The 20438-nt window shown below is 48.7% G+C and overlaps 1 protein-coding gene across 1 annotated transcript; it reads left to right on the forward strand.

Moving 5' to 3' along the window:
* The first annotated feature begins 8913 nt into the window (after positions 1-8913).
* Positions 8914-19567, forward strand: LOC121080755 (aquaporin-7-like). Its single transcript, XM_040578878.1, has 7 exons — positions 8914-8921; positions 9676-9802; positions 13499-13625; positions 15879-16016; positions 16525-16643; positions 17991-18208; positions 19110-19567. The coding sequence occupies exons 1-7, from the start codon at positions 8914-8916 to the stop codon at positions 19267-19269; spliced, it is 897 nt and encodes a 298-aa protein (XP_040434812.1). The 3' UTR covers positions 19270-19567.
* Positions 19568-20438: the final 871 nt, after the last annotated feature.

The raw sequence follows: 20438 nt of genomic DNA on the forward strand, positions 1-20438 counted from the left end.
CCACAGCATGGTTGGGGTGGAGGGGACCTCTGGAGATCATCTAGACCAACCCGCTGCTAAAGCAGGTTCACCTACAGCAGGTTGTACAGAATCGCATCCAGGCAGGTTTATTAACGTGTATTAATATGTTTTATTGAAGGCAAGGAGAATGTGAGTAGGAATTGAACTGAAGCGGGGTAGTGGGGCAGATAACTATAATACAAGAAAGTGGCCCACGGCACATTTTAGTCAATTATTTATGGAAACCATGAAATGGTACTGTACAAATGCCGGAGAGGGACAACAGCGTATTTTGTGGCATTTTCTGCACACAGACGTTGACTGATGCTCCAGTGACTCATTCACAAGGCATTTTTCCAGATCTGATAATATCCTGGACACTGAGCAACTCTCCTATCTATGCAGATTTTTTTTCTTCTCAAACATATTTCATGCACCTTTGTGCATAACATAACATTGCTGTATGTGTAACTGCCTATTCTAGATCTCTATCCGCTGTTTCTATCCTTTGCTTACGTTTGCCTCGGCTTATGATCCTATCAGGTGCTGAAAGCTAAGCAGGACTGATCCGGCAGGACAGGTCAGCACTTGAAAGGGAAACCTCTGATTAAAGCTGAGTGGTACAGCAAGCGGTGAGAGCGTGTGGGGAGGGATGCACTCCTTTCAGACAGGCAGCTGGCTGGGTGGGACACTGGGTGTGGGAGCAACATTTTTGTTATGTATTTGTGATCATCCAAGCCAATCACCGGCTGACACTGTAGGACTCTTCCACGGGATTTAGAGTTTCTTCTAGGCTGTGGGCTGTCAGCAGGCAGGGAGAAGTTCATGGGCATCAGGGCTGCTTTCACCAAAAGATGTATTTTAATTCCAAGAAATAGATGGGTATGGAGTTAGCTGATACAGACATGTAGACAGAATACTTTACACTTTGACCCTGGGTTGCAGATTAGGGTCAGTCTGTTGAGAACTTAAAATGTGATTATGATCTATTAACCTCGGTTTCTATGTGTTGATTAATCTTGTTATCCTGTTGGCAAGTGTGAATCAACAAATACAAATTATGAACATGTTTGTTTCATCAGTACTGGCAATCTCTAACAAAACATGGTTTTGTCACTGCTGGCTCATATCTTGCTCTGTGCAGACGCTCTTCAGGCCAGAATGTCTTCCATCAGGTTGTTGCCTATGGGTACAAGGCATTTGTGACCGATTATTTTGGTGGTGCTTCCAGACAAGTCAGGGTCCAAAAAATACGGGGTAATTGTACAAAATAGCAACTAACTAAAAGTAGAAATAACAACTAACCAGAACTTATCCAAAGCTCTTGAACAAACATGCTTTGAGAGTCCAGCTGCAGTCTAAGAAGATCATTAAGAATCTTGGCATCTCTATTGCCCCATACCACCCTGTGGCTACATACGACAAACATGCTGTACCCTACAAAATGTTGGTCATAAGATTTCCCCTTTGCTTCTTCTAAGGTGTTTCTGGTGTGGCCTTAAGAAGAGGTCTTGTGAGTTCAGAGGATTTTGTGCACATCCTAAATTTCCAGGTGCCACCAGCATAAGGGAGTGGGTGGCTGTACAGGACATGGCAAACCCCATGACACTTGCAAGGGAGTGAGACCCTGCTCCAAAACTCCTTTTCCCCAAACCACAGCTCCCACATGGACCAGGGACCAGAGTGACCAGGAGGGAAGAAGGTGTGAGGCCTCACCCTGGGCACAGAGAAGGGAGCCTGGCAGGGTTCCTGCAATGCTCCGATGGCTCTGGCACTGCTTTTTCTCCCCCAAGCCCTTGCTGACAGTGTTGTGTGACTGTGGTGTGGTGGTGCCATGTCCAAAGCAGCCATCTCATGGGGCTGTGCAGAAGAGACAACTGCAGGAAGAGAGATGGTGCCTGCACAGGGGAGCAGGCGGGCAAGCAGTGAGCAGCCTCTCTGCTCCGTCAGCTTACTTTCCCCCATCAAGCACTACACAAACAGCAGAGGCAATAAAATACGAGATGAACAAGACAAAGTCAGTTATTTACTGCCCTAAAGCAGGTCACGATTGTTCCCCATGGCAAGTTTTCAAGTGCCTTTTGCTTCTAGTCTGCTTTTAAATGACGCATATGTTGTGGCTTCCTCCACCACCTGGGGGGAAGGAGAAGGGAGACTCTACCACAGTGCGATAGATTTCCCTCGTCTAAAGCTTTTACTACCTCTAAAATGCTATTGAATTGCTGCACGGCTGTAGGCATTATAGCAAGTACTCTGGTGAGCTGAGGAAGCTGTTTTTCTGGCTTGACCTGTTGTATGCGTGAAGGATGCTCCTACTTGCTTTTCTGACCTCACCACAGGCCTCACCAGTGGTGAAGTGGAAGCTGAGACATGTATGTCCTTGACTGTCCTGGGCCTGGGAGAGGTCACTATTTGCATTGCACAGAGGAGAAAGCAATGAGGGGGTGGATGACTTAGGATGACCCAGGAGTTGATGGCACTTCCAGCACTAAGATGGAGCAGGTGTTTTAGCAAAGATCACAGAGCATGCCATGAGCAGTTGCAAATGTCTCCTTTTCCCACCCCAAGCTGCTTCTGAACAAGGTGCCTTGGTCACCCCCTGGGGATGGGGAACTGGGCAGGGAGGAGGGGTGAATGCTCAGGACTCACACTGGTGAGCAGTAGAGCTGGGAATATATGTCGAGTATTCTCATGTCACCTTAGGACAACTGAACAATTCAAGAACATGCTAGTAAAGGCTGCTAGTTCCTGTGACTGAAGTGGTGGACATGATGTTCTACTGGCTGTCACAGTCAGCCAGGCAGCAGGCACTGACGTGGGTTAGAGCCATGGAGTAGATCCTAAGTGTGATGGGAGAAGACTGTGTGATCAGAACAAACCCATTTCCCCAGAATTACTCTACAATCAATTCACAGCTCAGGAACCAACAATTCACAGCTCAGGAACCACTTGTGATAGAGGAGTGTCCATACTTAATAGCTGTTGGGGCATTTTTACCCTCATGAATTTGTTTATTTAGATCTGTTTAGATCCCATTTTAGCACCCGCAGCAGCCTGTGCCAGGACTTCGAGACGCACTACGTACCCAAGTGCATGAAAAGCAGTTTGAGGTTATCGTGAGGGTGAGCAGTCAGAGCCATGTGAGCAAAGGAATGTATTTCCCAGTAGACTCTACCAATTGGTCTGGCTGCTCCCGCAGGTGAGAGCTCCAGCCAGGCACTTGCTGTGCCTAATGCTGCAGTTTGACACATGCTTGCACATTTCTATATAACATAGATCTATAATATGAATCTATAGCTTCACAGACCTGCTGTGATTGGTGTGTATGTTGCTCTTGTGGCAGAGCCTGGAGGCTGTGACTGATCAGAGGCCCCTTGCATCAGGTGCTGTGCAAATACACCTTGAGGAGGTTCCAGCGAGCTCTAACTGGTTCGTATCAGGAGTGAGGGACGGACCCTCTGCCGTTCTCATGAGATTATAAATTGATATTTTGACCCCAAGGAGGTCCTGTGAAGTCAAAATTGAGAAGGTGGTATGCAAAAGTTACTTCTTCACTAGGAAATGGCTGATATGAATGTGTTTGTGTGCCTATGTAAAAACAAATACAGGGTCGATAAAGATCAGTGACCATATTTAGTATTTGCCATGGGTTAGGAACATCTGCTGGTAATGATGGATATATGGTGCCCTGTGCTTATGCAAATAGACTGCATGTTGATGCATTGTTTAATGTGGGCCAAATTGTGAAGCTGCCACTTCCATCATGCAGGACTTGTGCTGGGAAACTGTATGAGCAAGAAAAACTGACTCTTGTTCAGGTGAATTTAATGGATGGATTTTCAGCTTCTGTGGGTTTCTCTGGGCCTATCACTTTTCACGTATGAACTGAATAGGATGTGAATGACCGGAGAGTCATCTAGATCCACCATACCTGGACCCTCTTTTCTGTCTCCCCAAACAGCACAGGATGCCAAAGGGGCTGGAGGAGCATGAGTGTGATGGGGTCTGGCTGATGCTGGAGCAAACCTCACCCACACTGAAATGCCTGTGGGGCAGCTTGGGGCGCTGGGACAGGCTGGGCAGTGTCCAGGGGGATTTGAATGCATGTCTGCAAGGAATCTGTGGCATCTCCTCCTTGCCGTGATAGCAGGAGCTTATCAGGGCTTTCCTTTGGATGCCTTCACGTCCGCACCAGCAATGGCAGCCCTCTGGGCTCGAGTGGCTTGGCTTTCAGAAAGCTGACCCAGCTGCCTACACCCTAGCCTTTCCATCCCTGGTGGAGAGAGCAAGGACAAATTGCACGTGGCAGACATTGCTCACCACTGGTGTGAGTCATGCCAGCTGCTGGATGGTCTTTGGACACCCTGTATGTAGCAGGTGTGATATAGGAGAACATGATTGTGTGACTGAGGTTTGGGCAATTCACTGATTGTGTATATGAACAATGATTAATGTCACCAGATGGTTCCTCGTGCCACAAAATATCTGTATCAGAGCTAGCAGTGAAGGTGACCCACTGATGGGTTTAGTATCATCTCTTGAAGGGTTTATAGATGTACCTCGTGTGAGTGGCTTGTATGGATGCAGCCCACCCTTAAACATCTGGTGGCTGTGAAGGAGGACTGTGTTAGCTGTTGGCTCAGCCTTTCTCCAGCAGCGCAGAGGGAACGGACGTGGCTGTGTTCCTGTCATCAACCCCTGCTCTGGTTTTGCTCTTTGGGACTGTTAACACAGGCTCGCTCATGCCTTTTGGGTACCCCTTAGGGGGATGCTGGGCTGGTGGGTCTGTAGACTGTCATGGACTGGAGCAGCTATAGGAGGGATGAGGCAGAGCGGAGGCAGCACAAGGTGAGGTATGAGGGGTTTTGTCAGTGGCACCATTTGTAGGAGCAAACTCATGTCTTGAGGGAAGGATGCAGCTATGCTGTGCTGTCTCTGAGGTACAGCCAGAGGCAGGGAAATTGTCTGATCAGCTTGCTGGCTCCACCAGGCTCTGCAGCTTCAGGGCCTCATCCAGCTCACCCAGTGTCTTTCCCCCAGCCTGCAGCTTTTCCCGTTTATTCTCTTTCAGAGCGCAGGTGTTTACAATACTCCGGGAGAAAGCCTGGCAACTCTTATCTCTAGAGCGATGATGTCCCCGGCTTTTGCCTTATCTGTGGATTGGAAGCAGACCGGAGCAGGCAGCTCAAAGCTTAGCTGCAGAATTTCACCCACAGCGCCTGCTGCTCTCCACCTAGGTCTGGGGAAGCCCTGCGGTGGGGTCCCAGGGCAGGCAGGGGGATGCTCCCACACACAGGGATACAGTGGGAGCCTGGCCCTAAGCAGGGCAGGAAAACCAGATGCTCACAAGTCGGAGAGACGGGGCAGGGAGTGGGGGATGACAGCAGATGAAGAGCTGGCAGGAGCTCAGTGGAAATCCCACAGGTACCCCAAGTCTCTCGTGGGACCTGAGGTACTCCTGTGCCTCTGTTCCTCTCTCTGTTATATCCTCTAGAACTGTGCATGGGGGAGACCCCACCTGGCCTCGGGTGGGTAGGTCCCTGGCGGGGGAGCCCAGGTTCCACCGACTCTGTTGCCCAACAACGGGGACAGCATCACCCTGGCAACCCCTTCCTGGACAGTCCCGCTCTCCCCCTGATGACCAACAGAGGCCGTATAATTCCGCTCCCGCTGACACCACCTTCTCCTGGGATACCTCCCTCTGAGAAAGCTTTACCAGTCTGGAGCAGGAAGGCACTATGTCCCAGGGGAGTGAAGCAGAGGGCTGCAGCCCGGAGCAGGAAGCCACCGCTGTGCTGTCACTTCACTCTGTTGGTTCTTCCAGCTCCCACTCTGACTCAGAATGGTAAGAGCCACCCCAGTTTCACTGCAAAGGAGCATGTGCAGGTGACATGCCTTCAGCCAGCTTCAGGGCAAGGAGTGATGGTGTGCAGGGTGAGCTGAAAGGCTGTGGAGGCTGGTGTCCTGTGAGTGGGGAGCTGGGTAACAGTATGGAGAGCAAAGCCATCTGCTGAAAGACAAACATCTTGGATGTCTGCAGCTTGCTCAGTGCCTTCCATCCATAAAGAGAGGAGGAGATAGACCATGAGCATTAAATATGAGACCGATGGGGTGCAGGTACTCTAGGGTACGTCAAGTGGGGTCTGTCTCGGACAGGTACAGCTGTACCAGTGCTGTACTGGTCTATGTTACCTGGCCTTGCTTCCTAAAGGGGCCTGGATATGTCTCGGTGCCATGTTAATTTGGTCTGATGGAGGAGCAAGCTGCCCGCATCCACGGTGAGGAGCTCCTCTGCTGTGCTGTCTGCTCGTGCTTGCCTCAGCTTCTGGGAAGAAGTTAATGATCCACCAGCAGGGCTGAAGCTATTGGACTGGCAATGTTCCAGCTGTTGATTAGTGCAATTAAGAGATAAATGAGCTCCTGGGTGCAGAGGAAAAATGTGCACTGTCAAACTGAGTCAGAGAAGTTATTCCTTGCAGAAGCATGACTGCTCTGGAGTCCCTGGGTGCTCATCCTTCCCAGGGCTGCCCTAGCAGGACCCAGGGAGGTTGGTCTCTCAGCTCTTCAGTACCATGGGTATCAACACCAGCACAGTTAGTGGGCCTTGACTGTGCCAAAATGTTCTGCTCCAAACGGAGGACTTTATTACTAGTGCTGAAAGCACACACCTGCCTTCGGGAAGGAAATGGGTTTGGTTTAGCAGGTGGTTGCTTAATGGGCATTGGAGAACATGGTAAAATCATTGTAGGGTCAACGCTGAGTGAAACTGCAACCTGTGAGCAAGTCAAGGTAAACATTAGAAGGTGCAGAGCTAAGAGTGAGCAGCTAACACTCTTCTAACAAACCTTATAGGAAAAATTTATGGGATAGCACCTTTATGAAATAAGTTAACATGATGGTGATGGGCTAATGCTAGTACATGAACAAATGGCTTTGAGAATGTGGCTGAAAATTAGGAGAAAGTCTGTGAACTCCAGAGCAGCAAGTTCTGGTAACAGGCTTCAAACAGGAGGGGCTGGGGCAAAAACCACTTACCCCTAAAATGGAGACTGGCCAGGTCATGAAAGTGAAGATGTGGTGTGGCTGTTTATATTAGTAGGGGGCTGTGTCTGGTGACCCCAGAGGTCCTCGTCGGCCCTGCAGATAAGTAAAACCCTGCAAGTATGAACAGGTCATATTGTCTGGCTGACTCACATGGCGGTTTGTGCTTGCTCAAGACCACCACATCTGGATGCAGGGAGGCAGGGCAGTCCAGGTCACCTGGTGGTAGATATCTCCATGTGGGTGTGTATGCTGGAGCTGATCACTCCACATCCCCTATGCAGACACAGAGAAACTGCCAACGCTCAGCATGACTCATAGGTCTGGCCTCAGATGCTTATTTTAGGTGGGGATGAACTGCCCTTTGGAGCTGCCTGTTTTCCTCTGGTGATTATAAATTGGAGGGTGACAGGCACAAGCTTACACACTTCAGTTTTGCGTACTGTCAGAACAGAGGTGCTCTGCTCTACAGGACCTATAGAAAGGTGTTTGCTTTTGTTGTTACATTCCTTGAACACTGGCAGATCACTTTTCTTTAATGTCTAAAAATTCCCATAGGAACCGTAAAACTAAAGGGTTGTCACATTTGCAGCAGCCAATAGAGGAACCCTTCTGAGCACTTTTAAGGGAGAAATTAATGTCTCAGTGCCATCTTGTGGAATGACCTGTGTAAAAGGACAAGTAGTGGCAAGAAACACATCCAGTGATCCTTGATGCCATCTTAGAAGCAAGCTGGAGTTTTAGGGAATTTGGTGGTAATATCAGGGAATATGGTGCAAATATTATCACCCAACCACAGATTCCTATTACAAACTGGGATTGCCTTTTTCCCCTGACTGCAAACGCATGGCAGCCCAGTGTTCCCAGAAAGAACCTGTCCATTCTTCATTCCCAATTAGAATACAGAGGTGTCTGTAGTATTCAGGTATCTCCTGAATACATGAGACAAAGCCTTTTAGATACTCAGCAGCTTTCTTGTCCCACAGGGGTCCAATTTACTTGGAAGGCTCCCTGAGATCTAGGAGTGACAAAGTTGTAGGTCCGGTTGTGGGGGATACTGACCTATTCACACCTCGTCCATCTGGGAAAGGTTATGAGACCTCCAATATACACTGATACTCAGACTTTTACACATCAACTGTAAATCACCACTGCAGAGGAAACATGAGGCTTTTGTCACCACCCTGAGCTGATGCTCCAGGGCCCGTGTTTGTGTGCTCCACCAACAAACATTCGCATGGCAGAGAATGAAGTGACCTGGAAAGATTTATCGGCACTTTTCCTGTGCCACAGCATGACTCACAGACTCATGGGACAAAAAAACCTTCCCACCTAGAAATATGCTGTAGGAACACCCTTGCCAACAGCGTGATTATCATCTGTCATGATTAGATTGGTCCTTAGTATCAGACACAGACTAGTAATTTACTGCATGTTTAGCCAGGCGTTCACTGAGGCCAACAGCTAATCTGTTGCTGGAGGAGGGCTTATCCCAGCCCATAAAAACTCTCCCAGCCACAAGACAGGTAATGGTCTATGGAGCAGAGAGGAGAACCAGCTTCCCAGGTTCCCCCACACAGCTGCTCCGTGTCCTGTGGATGAGAGAAAAGCTCATCAACTTTTGCAATGGAGTAGTGCTGAGAGAGGCCAGCACCAAGGGCAGCATGAGCAGAGAACTGCCCGTGGGGCAGCTGATGGCAACCTCTCCAGAGATGTGCACCGTGTACCCTCCAGAACCACACTGAGAAGCTGCGGCAGGTTGAGAGGCAGGCAAAGAAAACCATCTAAGAACCAGACAAGACTCACAGAAAAAGGTCTCTAGTGTCAGTGAGTTTATCAGTGACTAAGCCAAGGTATTAAAACCTTTTCGCAATGGAGGGGTAAGAGCACCTGGTGAGAAGGGAGATTGGTGGGAATCAGGAGATGGAGGAGGAATCAGGACAGTGAGGGCTCTGCTCTGGCAGCCAGATGAATCTGAAGGTCTCTGGGGACCATTGCTGAGACTGGTTTGTCCTCGTCCCACACAAGGGGAAAGACTGTGGGGTGGCAGGGAGGCCCTCCACTAGTGTGATAGGAGTTGTGGGCATGGGTGCGCTCAGCAAGAGCAAATAATCAACCTGAAGCAATGCTGAAATTCCTGTGCTCTTCCCAGCCGCCAACAGTGGTGCATACCAGCTCCAGGCAAGAGCATCATCATCACAGGCTGGGCACCCAAATATTCCTGCAAAGCACAGGCAAATGGTCCTAATCCCACCTGTAAAAAAAAATGGTACCAAACCACCACCCAGTGGGTTACAATGCAGCACAGAGCCAAAATTCCTGCTCAGTTCCTGTGGAAAAGATTATGGAGAGAGACAGAGGCTTTAGGAGCATACCAAGGCTATTTACAGCTCTGGAGATAGGTGGCTACTGGGCAGAGGCACAGTATTTGCAATGCCAGTAGCAGAAATACTGTCCTTACCCTATAGTTTTAAAAGGATGGTGCGTGTGTGTGGGAAGACTTGGAAGCTAACTGCTACTTCATTCGCTTGTTCATCGTTAACCAAATGAATGAAGGTGTCTGGGACTGAAGGGAGGGTGCCAAGTTTCAAAGGGTAACTTAGCTCAGAGCAGTGAGGAGTGCTGTCATAACAGGAGGTCCTGCAGCCGCACGCTGGAGTCGGAGAGCAAAATGCTGGAGAAGATTCAGAAGGCACTCACGATTCGTAGCAGTACCATCAGGGAGCTGCTGGCAGAAGCACTGGGGATGTTCATCCTCATGGTAAGTAGGAGACTGGGCCCAGACATGTGTGTCTGTGCATGTGTGTGTATGTGTGTGTGCAGGGCAGGTAAGAGTGTAATCATTTGCAGCAGCAATTTTTAAAGGTCAGTGGTTTCCTACTACGTCCACAGGGCTGCTCAGCAGCTGGTTGCTACTGCTCACCCCTCCGCTCTGGTGGGGTGGCAGTTTTCCATCGGGTAGACCATCTGTCAAAAAGCCTTCTGGAGGAAAAAAGCAATGTGGAAGGTGGGAGGTGGGTGCGGGCAGAGAGTAAAGCAGGTGGGGATAGAATCACAGAATCATTTGGGTTAAGATCGTTGAGTCCAACCATTAACCTAACCATGCATTGCCAAGTCCATCACTAAACCATGCCCCTAAGCACCACATCCACATGTCTTTTAAACATCTCCAGGGTTGGTGACTCAGCCACATCCCTGGGCAGCCTGTTCCAAGGCTTGATAACTCCTTCAGTGGAGGAATTTTTCCTAATATCTAATCTAAACCTTCCCTGGTGCAACTTGCGACCATTTCGTCTTGTCCTATAGCTTGCTACCTGGGAGAAGAGGGAAAACACCTCGCCCCAACCTACTTACAGGCAGTTGTAGGAAGCAATAAGGTCTCCTCTCAGCATCCTTTTCTACAGGGTAAACCACCCCAGTTCCCTCAGCTGCTCCTTGTAAGACTTGTTATCCAGACCTTTCACCAGCTTGATTGCCCTTCTCTGGAAACACCGCTGTTTCAGTTCTCTTCTAGGGAAACACAAGGGAGAGTCTGGGAATGAAACCAAGGAGCAGTGTCTGGTCAGGTGGGGCAGTGCAACACTTGTGACAAACCTCCTCAAGTATCCCATACAGTGAATTGAGGCTCTTCTTCTTGCTGTGCTAGAGGGGATGATGTGTCTGGGGGGGTCCTTCACAGGTTTGGGGAGCAGACTCTGACTTCTCTACCATTAACAGCCTCTCTGAAATGAGAACAGCATTCATCAACCTTTCCCTAGGGGTTGCCAGGGTAATGAAGGCCACAACATACAATTTAGGTAACCTAACTGCCAGGTGTAAAGTACTCCAGGATTTCATGTTTGGTTTTCTTATGCTGGCAAATGAAATGAATCGTGCTTACCCAAATCTTACAGGAACTCCTACCTTGCCTGAAGGATCTGTTTTGCACAGGAAAAATGATTTTGAGATCTCAGGCTGCCTTGGAGTTGTTTGGGGACAGGGCAAGGAAGGCTTTGCAGTCAGAATTGATCCCTGGTGCAGGTGAGGTGCCCACAAGAACCAGAGCCTTTGTGTGTTGGGCCAACACAGCAAAATAAGATCCTTCCTCTGAAATGGTCCAGTAGTTGGCGTTGCCAGCTTGGGCTTAGCCTGGGCTGAGACACTTTGGACAGGACAGAGACTGGCATGGACAAGCAGGGGGTAGTTTAAATAACTTGTATTTGGAGATCTGCACAGGAGGAACATGAGATTTGTTTAAGCATGGGAACCTTCTGACACAGCTGTCTGTACAGACGAAGGTGCTTATTTTCAAGGGCAACAACTGCATGTGCAAAGGATGCTTTCTTTTTATGACATCTTATTGCACATCCAACTCCTTGTAGTTCACTTCTACTACACAGGTAGTTTTGCATGCATTGGAAGTCAGAGTACAGACATCTGTGATTCCTCAGCAGGAGCTGAACAAGCCATTTTTCTTTTCCACCCCCTTTGTTTTTTGGTAGTGGAAGTTCCCAGGTGGTAAAGAACAAGTTCAAGGGTGCCCTGCCAGGGCTGCCTCTGGGAAGCAGCATGAAAAGGAGACTTTTCCCTGCACTCGGGCAGTCCAAGGAAGATTTTGTAGCCTGCAGCTTCTGTTGGCTCTTCCCTCACTGATCCCCACAAGGGAACACAGTAGGAGGAGGGACACTGCACATGGACCTCCATCAAGGGCTTGGCAGCAAACAGTATTCAGCATCCGAATGTAGCATCCAGCATCCAACTTTTCAGCAGCCCCCTGGCCCTCGGTGCAAATAGGAATGTGCTGGATGCATCTGAAGGGTGCCTGGATGGCTGTTATTTGGATGATAGTGCTCAGCCCAGGGTCTCTCACTTTGATGGACAGTGTTCATAAAGGAGGGAACCAGGCAGCAGGGGTAAACAGCATGAGGAATAGGGAGATAGGGGAAAAAAAAAAAAGGGTATTTTGGGACTGTGAGAATAGAGTAAAAGAGCACAGGTTTGGATCTGTGCTGAAAAGTAGATTTTGTGGCCTGTCCTGCGTTTATTTTCAGGATACTGGTGTTCAGCTGCAGCAGCTATGTCTCCTGCCCTGCACTCCTCTCTCTGCACCTGTATGCAGTCCTGCAAAACCTGCGCCTTATGAATTTGGCTTCTCTTGGATGTGGCTTTGGAAAAGTCAGAGATGAGTAGGAAGAGTTTTTGTAAGGGCTTTGCAGATCACAGAATGATTTGGGTTGGAAGCAAGATCATCTGGAGATCATCTTGTCCAACCTCCCTGCTCAAGCAGGTTCGGTGTTTGGGACATCCCAAACACTACATTTTGGGGCTTCTGCTGAGGCAAACTGAGAAGGGCTCACACTATGCAGGCTGTAGCTCCATGCAGAGCACAGAGTGTGGTCTGTGTATATCAGAGAGATAAGAAGAGTGTCTCTGGGGAACAGGGGATTTTGGTGATGTCTGAAAGGGAAGAGGGATGCAGATGCATGGGATAAAATTTGGATCCAGGCAGAATAGCCAGAAAAGATCACAATGAAAACAGAACAGGTCAGAGCATAAGTTTATATACTGGAAAACATACTGAGTTTTCTGTCTTTGAGAGGGACATATCACTATGGATAAACATCAGTGCAGTCCAAGGAACAGGATACACTCTCCAAACCCTAAGTTGTTTGCAAGGCAGAGACCTCAACAGAAGCTTTGTCTTCTCCAGATGTCACTGTAAGAGCTGTGCAAATAACTGATTTTTCCACCCTCTGACCACATTAAAAAAGTGAAATAGGATTTACTTTTGAGCCAGAGCAATTTCTTGAATATGTCTTTTCCTGCTGGAGAGTGTTTACTTTTCTTTTTATTTGTTTTCTTGGTTCCCCTTTAATCATTAAAAAAATACTGAAACTTTGTCTGTTTTCAAACTGAAAGTATTTGTGTTGAAAGGAAAAGTCAAGCCAGAACTTCCTTCCTTGTGTTTTGCTGGAATAAGTTACCAAAATTGTAGAGTTTGGCAAATAGCTGTGTGCTGCCCAAACTACATTTTTAGTCAATAAATTGCACACCAGGAAAAGAACAAGAATTTGCCAACCCTCCTTTCTTCTATCTTGGGTACTGTCTCCAGGCAGTCTGTGGTGATGCTCCCCTGGCTCATGCCCCTGGTTTCAGACACAGATGCCCTTACCGTGGCTGTGTGAGTGATCCCTCTTGAGCCCTGGATCTCAGTGTGGATGTTCGGTGTTGTCTCCCCATACCCAGCCATAACTAGGGTGCCCTGTTTGGTGTGATGGGCACCAATGAGGAATAAGTTAGGTACCGCTTCAAATTTTGCAGGAAAAGGTTTTTCTTTCTTCATCTCCTGATCATGGGCATCTCACAGTCTCCCTGTCTTTGGGAGTTTGTTAATACTGCTGAAAAGGTAGCACAGAAGCTGTCCACTGCCATAATAAAACTACTTTTAACACTCCTTTCCTGTCTTTCCACGCACTAGGTCTTTGGCTTGTCTTCTGTGGCACAAGTGGTATTAGGAAGAGGAGACTTTGGGCAACACCTAAGCATCAATTTGGGATTCGGCATTGGTGTTACACTGGGCGTCCACGCGGCAGGAGGGATCTCTGGTGAGCAGGACACTTGAACATGGGACATCTCTATGGGGCATCTCATCGGGGCAGTGGGAGTGGGCTGCGGAGGGGCAGATGATGGCATGGCAAGGTGGAGCAATGCCCTCACCAGAAAAAAACGGCAGTCGTAGGGTCCCCCAGCAAGAATAGCAGAGTAGCTCTGATGAACATAATGAACATCATGCCAGTGATGACAGCCAAATCTGCAGGGGGAGGCAGGTCTGGGGTCAAGGTAAGGAGTCATGATGGTATGGCAAGGTCAGGAGAAGCAGGGTACAAGGCCTGCCCAGCATACCTACTGTATGCTGACCCCAAACACGTCCTGAGCTGAAACAGGGGCAAGCGAGACAGGGAGAGTGGTGGAGGTTCGACCGTTCCCTCCTGGTGCGGTCAGCAGAGCCAGGTTTCAGCAGTGCCTGCATTAGGCACTTGGGATATGCCATCATGGCCCAAGGAGACAAGGAGCTCCAAAAACATGCTGCTGGTATAACCCGTGGGGAAGTAAATCATTTATTGCAAAGGAGAGCTTACTGCTGATGTTGCAACAAAGAATGGTATGCAAAATTTTCTCCTTATCATCCACACCCATGTGCCCATGCCCCACGCAAACTCGGGAGGTGCTGTTTCAAGGCCACACGGTGGTATCTCTCACATGACAGAGCACCACCTTTGCCTTGTGCAATTTCTGCATTCATTTACACCAAGAAAAGAGATTAAGGGCTCTAGTGGGCAGAAAATTAAAGCAGGTCCTTGCTCTTGACCTGTTGGAGCAGAGAGATGTCCAAGGGTGGGGCTTGCTTGGACAGGACAACTTTTCCATACAAGCAATCAGCTCTTGGTCTCTCTGTCCTTTTGGAGCTGGTGGAGACATACTAGAGAAAGTGGGCTGAAAAAATTAGGTCCCTGCAGTCACAGGTGACGTTTGGGATGAAGCTGATCTGCTGAGGGCTGAGAGGTGGGAGAAGGGGTCTTAGCTTAGCCAGCAACAGTCTGGTTCTGGAGCCAGCTTCAGGGCTTCCTGGCATTGTAATTTGGCATCATTTGTATCACAAGATGCTGCTTCTGATCTCTGAAATATCTGGTTATACCCACAAAGGATCAGAGGATCAAACAACAAAGGGATCTCCCTCCTTTTCAGTTATGGTTGTGAACTGTAGCAGGCAGTTCATGCCGCTTCACTTTGTTCTGCGCTTTGATGAGATGATGTGTGTCTGCATCTTACCCCTTTCTGAGTCCCAAGTAGGAGATGGTGACTAAGGTTGGAACATTTATTGACCCCCAAAGTTTACACCTACTAGGCAGGAAAAGCAAATATTTCCTTTGGACTCATGGGGAGATGAGGTCTGGAGAGCAAATGTGGTTTGCACTGAGGGCACCAAACCTGGATCCACTTAGTCATTCTCCAAAAGCATCATTGTGATAACAATCTCCTCCATAGAAAGTGTCCCCTCAAAACAGGCAAAACTGGTCTTGCACTGTATAAAAGCCATGTACTAAAAGACGTAAGGAAATGCAACCCAAGATTACAAATTCTGCAATGGAAGACAGGTTCTGCTCCACACTAGTGGGAGCAACCATGGTCTGGGCAGGATTGATCATCTTGGTAGCTCTTTCCAATGCAGTGGCATCTAAAAGCTAATCTGAGTCCTTGCTGAGAGCCCTGTGTGGGATTTGCTTTGCTGACATGAAGATATAGGGCATCAGTCATTGATTTTGCAGTTTGTTTCCCCAGCATCTCATGTCTTGCCTGTCAGATGTGCTAAGGGCCTGCAGCTCCCATCAGCTGGGGTGCTCAGCTCTGCCAGGATGAAGCCCTCCCTGTCTATCAGATGTTTTCAGAAGGCCTTGTAAATTGTTTGGGATAAGTTTTGCCTCATGTACCCATAGCCATGTAAAAGGTGGGTGACAAGTCTTAAGTTTTGGACTCCTTTTAAGCTGAACAGAGAGAAGCCCATACAGAGGGAAACTCATGTCACGCCAAGAAAGGTATCTCTGTCAGAGACGAGACGACCCACCCTCTGCAGACAGCTTCTACCAGACTGGAGCTAGGCGCATTCTGCCCTGCATATTTCAGCTACCCAGGGAAAACGGGTCAGTTTTGAGTCTGTGCGGGAGGGAGACCCTGCCCTGAGAGAGTCTAGGTGTTCTGGAGCAAGGTCTGGGTGGTTACTGCGGGGCATGGGGCATGGGGCATGATCCAAACCAGCTGCATCAGGGCTGAGCCCACTCTCTTTTGCTGTGATTTTGCAGGAGCTCATCTGAATGCTGCCATCACCCTCACACACTGCCTTCTAGGAAACCTCCCCTGGAGAAAGCTCCCAGCTTATCTGATGGGTCAGTTCCTGGGCTCCTTTACAGCGGCAGCCACTGTCTTTGGCCTCTACTACGGTACGGTTGTGTCTCACAGCTTACCTCACAGCTCCTTTTGCTCAGGGCAATGCCACTGCCAAAACCTATCCTCAACTCAACGCCAGTAGCTGCATTTTGTCAGCGTTTTGTTTCCAGGGTCTGCAAAGGGCTTGAGTTAGACGGACTACCATGTGTTAAGTACAGCTGGAGCTCTGGAAAGACTCTGGAGTCTTTCCAAAGACTCTGCTGGTCTTTGGAAAACAGGCAGAGAGATGGAGGCCACCAGTGCAGCCAGAGCACCCAGCCTGCCCCAGGCTCCTGGAGCAGGGACAGGGAACTGGTAGGCATAAGGAAGCAACTGCAGGCCAGTCTGGCGGTAACTGATATTGGTGATGATGCCGTGACCTGTGAGGGGTGTGTCACCTCCATCGTATCTCCCATTGCCTCTCTTCCCCTTGGTGCCTGTTCTGGCTGCAATGGATAGACTTGTGTACGTGCCATGTGGGATGAACTCTGTGCTAACTCCTTCAACTCCCATTTCTCCTAGATGCTCTGCATGACTACACCAAGGGGAACTTTACAGTGATGGGACCAACTGCCACGGCGTCGATCTTCTGCACTTACCCTGCACCCTATGTATCCTTGCTGGGAGGCTTCTTCACAGAGGTCAGTGGCTCTGCTGTGGTGTGCTAGGAGATGGTGGGTGATAACAGGGGCTAGTGCAGGTCTGCTACAGGGGACTCACAGCCCTACACATGCTCACAACCTCTGCTCCAAGGAACCCATCATCCAGGCATGTGCCTGACAGGTAGGAGCCAAGGCACCTCGGTGGCTGAGCAAGCCTAAAGAGTAACACCTGCAGGCTGCTCTGCAGCTTGGTCTGATGCCCTCCAGGCACCTTCCCTGCACACAGCCCAAGCAATGGGAAGTGAGAAGCTGAGCTATATCAGGAACCTTCTCCTCTGGGCTCTGGGAAGTTCCCTGAACTGTTCTTCCCTTTTTGGATCCTACGCGCATTCCATGCTCCCAGGCAGCTCTGCTGGCTGTCACAGAGGGCCCTGGACTATCTTCACATGAACACAGCCTGTCTGGACTGAATCTCTAGGGTCTGAACAGACCCAGTTTAGACTGCATACAGTTGGTTCACAGCATACAGTGTCTCAATGCCCAGAAATAGGAAGTGGATACTTCAGGGGACGTAGAGCACTGGGACACTGGAGAAGGAAGATTTATGTACAAATAAAATCTGAGGAAACCTGTGTGTTTGTCTCTGAGCTGACAAAACTCTTCCCAGGCATGAAGAAGATAACAGTGAGAGCTGGAGAGCCTACAGGTGGGGACCTGATCACTCAGCGTCCTGTGAAGTACATGGTGAAGATACAAGATAACATACACAAGAAAGCAAATGACAGTGACAGTGCGTTGCCAAGAGCTGGAATTTTTGCTTTTGCTGGCACCTCTGCAAGCAGTCCAAGGCTCTCCAGCTGCTTTTTCTGAAGCAGAAAGAGACAGCAGTTATCACCTCTATTCAAACCACAGTTCCTGATGTCTTGGGCATGGCCGATCTACAAATGCCATCCACACACTGTCACAGACAGGCGATTCAGTTTCCCAGATAGGAATCTCATATCCACTATATAAAACATAGCTCCCTCTAGGGAGACCAGATTTGTCTTGTTAGCCGTTTGTTATGGCCCTGCCTCTTAGATGAAATGTACTTAACAAAACCCAGGTCCCTAACTTGAAAGGTGAAGGGAGAGGTCACTGTTGAGAAGTTCGCATCAGTCCTAGAGCATTTTTGGTGATGAGATGGAGATGTTTTTGCTGGGAAATGAGTCAAGAATTTTATTTGGTCCACCTGTGAGAAGGGAATAACATTGGGGTCCTCCCTGCCTTGAACAGACCATGAATCCCATCATTCCATTCTGGGAGTCCCTTCATCTCTGCTGAGCGGGATCCTTCTGCCTTTGCTATTCTTTCTCCTAACCCGTTCCACTTTTCGTGCTTCTGCAGTTTATTGCGACGCTGATGCTGCTCCTGGGCATTCTGGTCATCCATGATGAGAAAAACAACGGAGCCCTGAAAGGCACACAGGCCCTGCTCACGGGAATCCTTGTCCTGGGCATCGGACTGGGGATGGGGATGAACACAGGCTATGCCATAAACCCCTCCCGGGACCTACCCCCCAGGGTCTTCACAGCAATTGCTGGCTGGGGAATGGACGTCTTCACGTGAGTGACCCGTTTTGCTTTTACACCGCTCAGCTTGCAAGGAGAGGAGATAAGCCCAAGACAAAATGGTCATGAGGCTTTTTTCTTGGGACCAAGTGATGGTATTGATGCAGAACATGTTCCTCATTCTCAGACAGAAAGGGTTGCCCACAGAGAAGCCCCATGCATTATGTACACAAAATTTGGGGTACACTAATTTTCCAGCATGGGATTCATCTTGACATTCAGATACCTCAATTTGGGTACCAATTGGCTACCTGTTAATTGGAAATCTACCTGGTTATTGCAGTGACTGGAGATCCAGAGAGTGATTCAGCTCACCTGAAAGCAGGTACTTAAAGATGGATTGCTGAATAGCTTTCCTGAATTTAGATGTCTGAATCTGGAGATGAAAACCTGCCTTCCCCTATCTAGTAAGATGGTGCGAGCAATACTATGGCTTTTCCCATGGTAAGGGCATTACAGAGTCTCCTGGCCTGGCCCCCCATTTTCATTACATTTCCAGAAAATAACTTGGACAGCTTGGTAGAGGAGGTGCAGAATTTATTGGAAATGGGGAGGGAAAACGAGGCTGTGTCTGTCTGTCTGTCTGTCTGTCTGTCTGCCTGACAGTCACACTCATCAGGATCACACAGACCATTTCTGTAGGAAAACAAGAAACCTGCAGACAGAGCCACTTTCCCAGACTGATGGGGGAAATGACCCTCCCTCCAGCAATTATGCTGGTGGATAGAGAATTTGTCTAACCCAGCTGTAGGGCCCAGTGAGTGAAGGTGGGACTAGGAACCTCTGCTCACACAACTCACTCCTGCCCCACCAGACTCAGCTCACCTCACCCTGCACCATGCGGTGGTAGGGCAGTGTTTTTTCTGGCTCACCGGTTGTCTCTTCTGTGTCCTAGGGCTGGGCATCACTGGTGGTGGGTCCCACTCACAGCGCCAGTTCTGGGAAGTCTTGCTGGTGTTTTAATCCATAAACTCTTCATTGATTTGCACAACCAACCTGTCCCAAAAAGCGGAAATGAGAAAGAACAGCCAGTGGTGGAGACCTCTACGCTGTGATGGCCACATGCTCCGAAGAAAGGGCCTGACAGCAAAGCCTATGTGGACATACGAACTGACAGCCAAAGTATAACTAAGGGGATAAAGGGTAACCAAGCGGATAAAAGCATGTGCAATGGTGCTGCTGGAGCACACCGTTTCTCCACCCTGCAGGTGGAGAAATGAGGGACTAGTCTTCAATAAACCTGTCCTGCTTAACCAGACAAACTGGGTCTCTGAGATACTGGGCAGACCTGTGTAGGGCTAGACCTGTCTGTGACCTGAATAAATTACTGAATCTCCCTGTGTAAAAATCTACTGAAAAAAAATAATAACCACTACATTCTGGAAAAAAGCAAAGCAGAGCTGCAAGACTCCAGATACCTGTATGTTCACAGAAATCAAAATACAGGGTCCAACAGTGGCAGAAACCACTTAATTAATTGAATTAATGAAATTTTGATTTGTAATATTCTTTGGTAAGAGGTAGATGCTACACTGGTGGATCAGGGGCCTAGGCTTGCTTCCACTTGCTAATCTGCCACTCTAACAAACACCTAGTTTGGCAGAGTAGAGACAAGAAAAGAGCAAGCACAGTCTGAAATAGAAACCAGAACCTGATTGTTATTTTTTTCCCCATGCTTGGTTTTGTTTTTTGCTTTTTGATCTGAACATTCAGGAAGCACCAAAAAATTAGTAAACTACAGGGTCTCCTGAATCCTGACACAGCTCTGTTGGAACATGCTGCTTTCATGGAACCATGTATGTTACTGACTACCACCATATGAAAGATTCAGACAGCTTCTGTGGCCGTATCCCCAAATGCTCAAACAAAAAGAACCCAATCCTTTTTACCACTCAATGCATAAGAAATGGAGGAAGATGCTGCCCTGCTCCTGCAGCAATTCCACCACCTCCATCTGAATGAGGAAGTGGGCCTGCAACAGCCTGAGAAGTTTTAAGGTATCATCAGATTAAAAGTAGAACAGTATCAGAAGGTGCCTGTTCCCAGGGGGGTAACAACAGTCTTAACTTTCCAGAAAGTGCTTAAGCAAGCATGGCACATGTCAATTATGTGACTGCGGTCCCAGGGCTGGATACCATGAATACACAACACAGCGATCTCCCAGAGCAGGAAGTGGCAGAACATCACTACTGCGCAAAATCCCAGAAAATGGCATTTACTGGCT

This window comes from Falco naumanni, chromosome Z (assembly GCF_017639655.2).
Source record: "Falco naumanni isolate bFalNau1 chromosome Z, bFalNau1.pat, whole genome shotgun sequence".
Lineage (NCBI taxonomy): Eukaryota > Metazoa > Chordata > Aves > Falconiformes > Falconidae > Falco > Falco naumanni.

Excerpts from the sequence above, each read along its gene's own strand:
- LOC121080755 (XM_040578878.1), top strand. Across the intron at positions 9,803-13,498 it reads TGGGGATGTTCATCCTCATG|GTCTTTGGCTTGTCTTCTGT; the intron begins GTAAGTAGGAGA and ends TCCACGCACTAG. Across the intron at positions 16,644-17,990 it reads TGGGAGGCTTCTTCACAGAG|TTTATTGCGACGCTGATGCT; the intron begins GTCAGTGGCTCT and ends GTGCTTCTGCAG.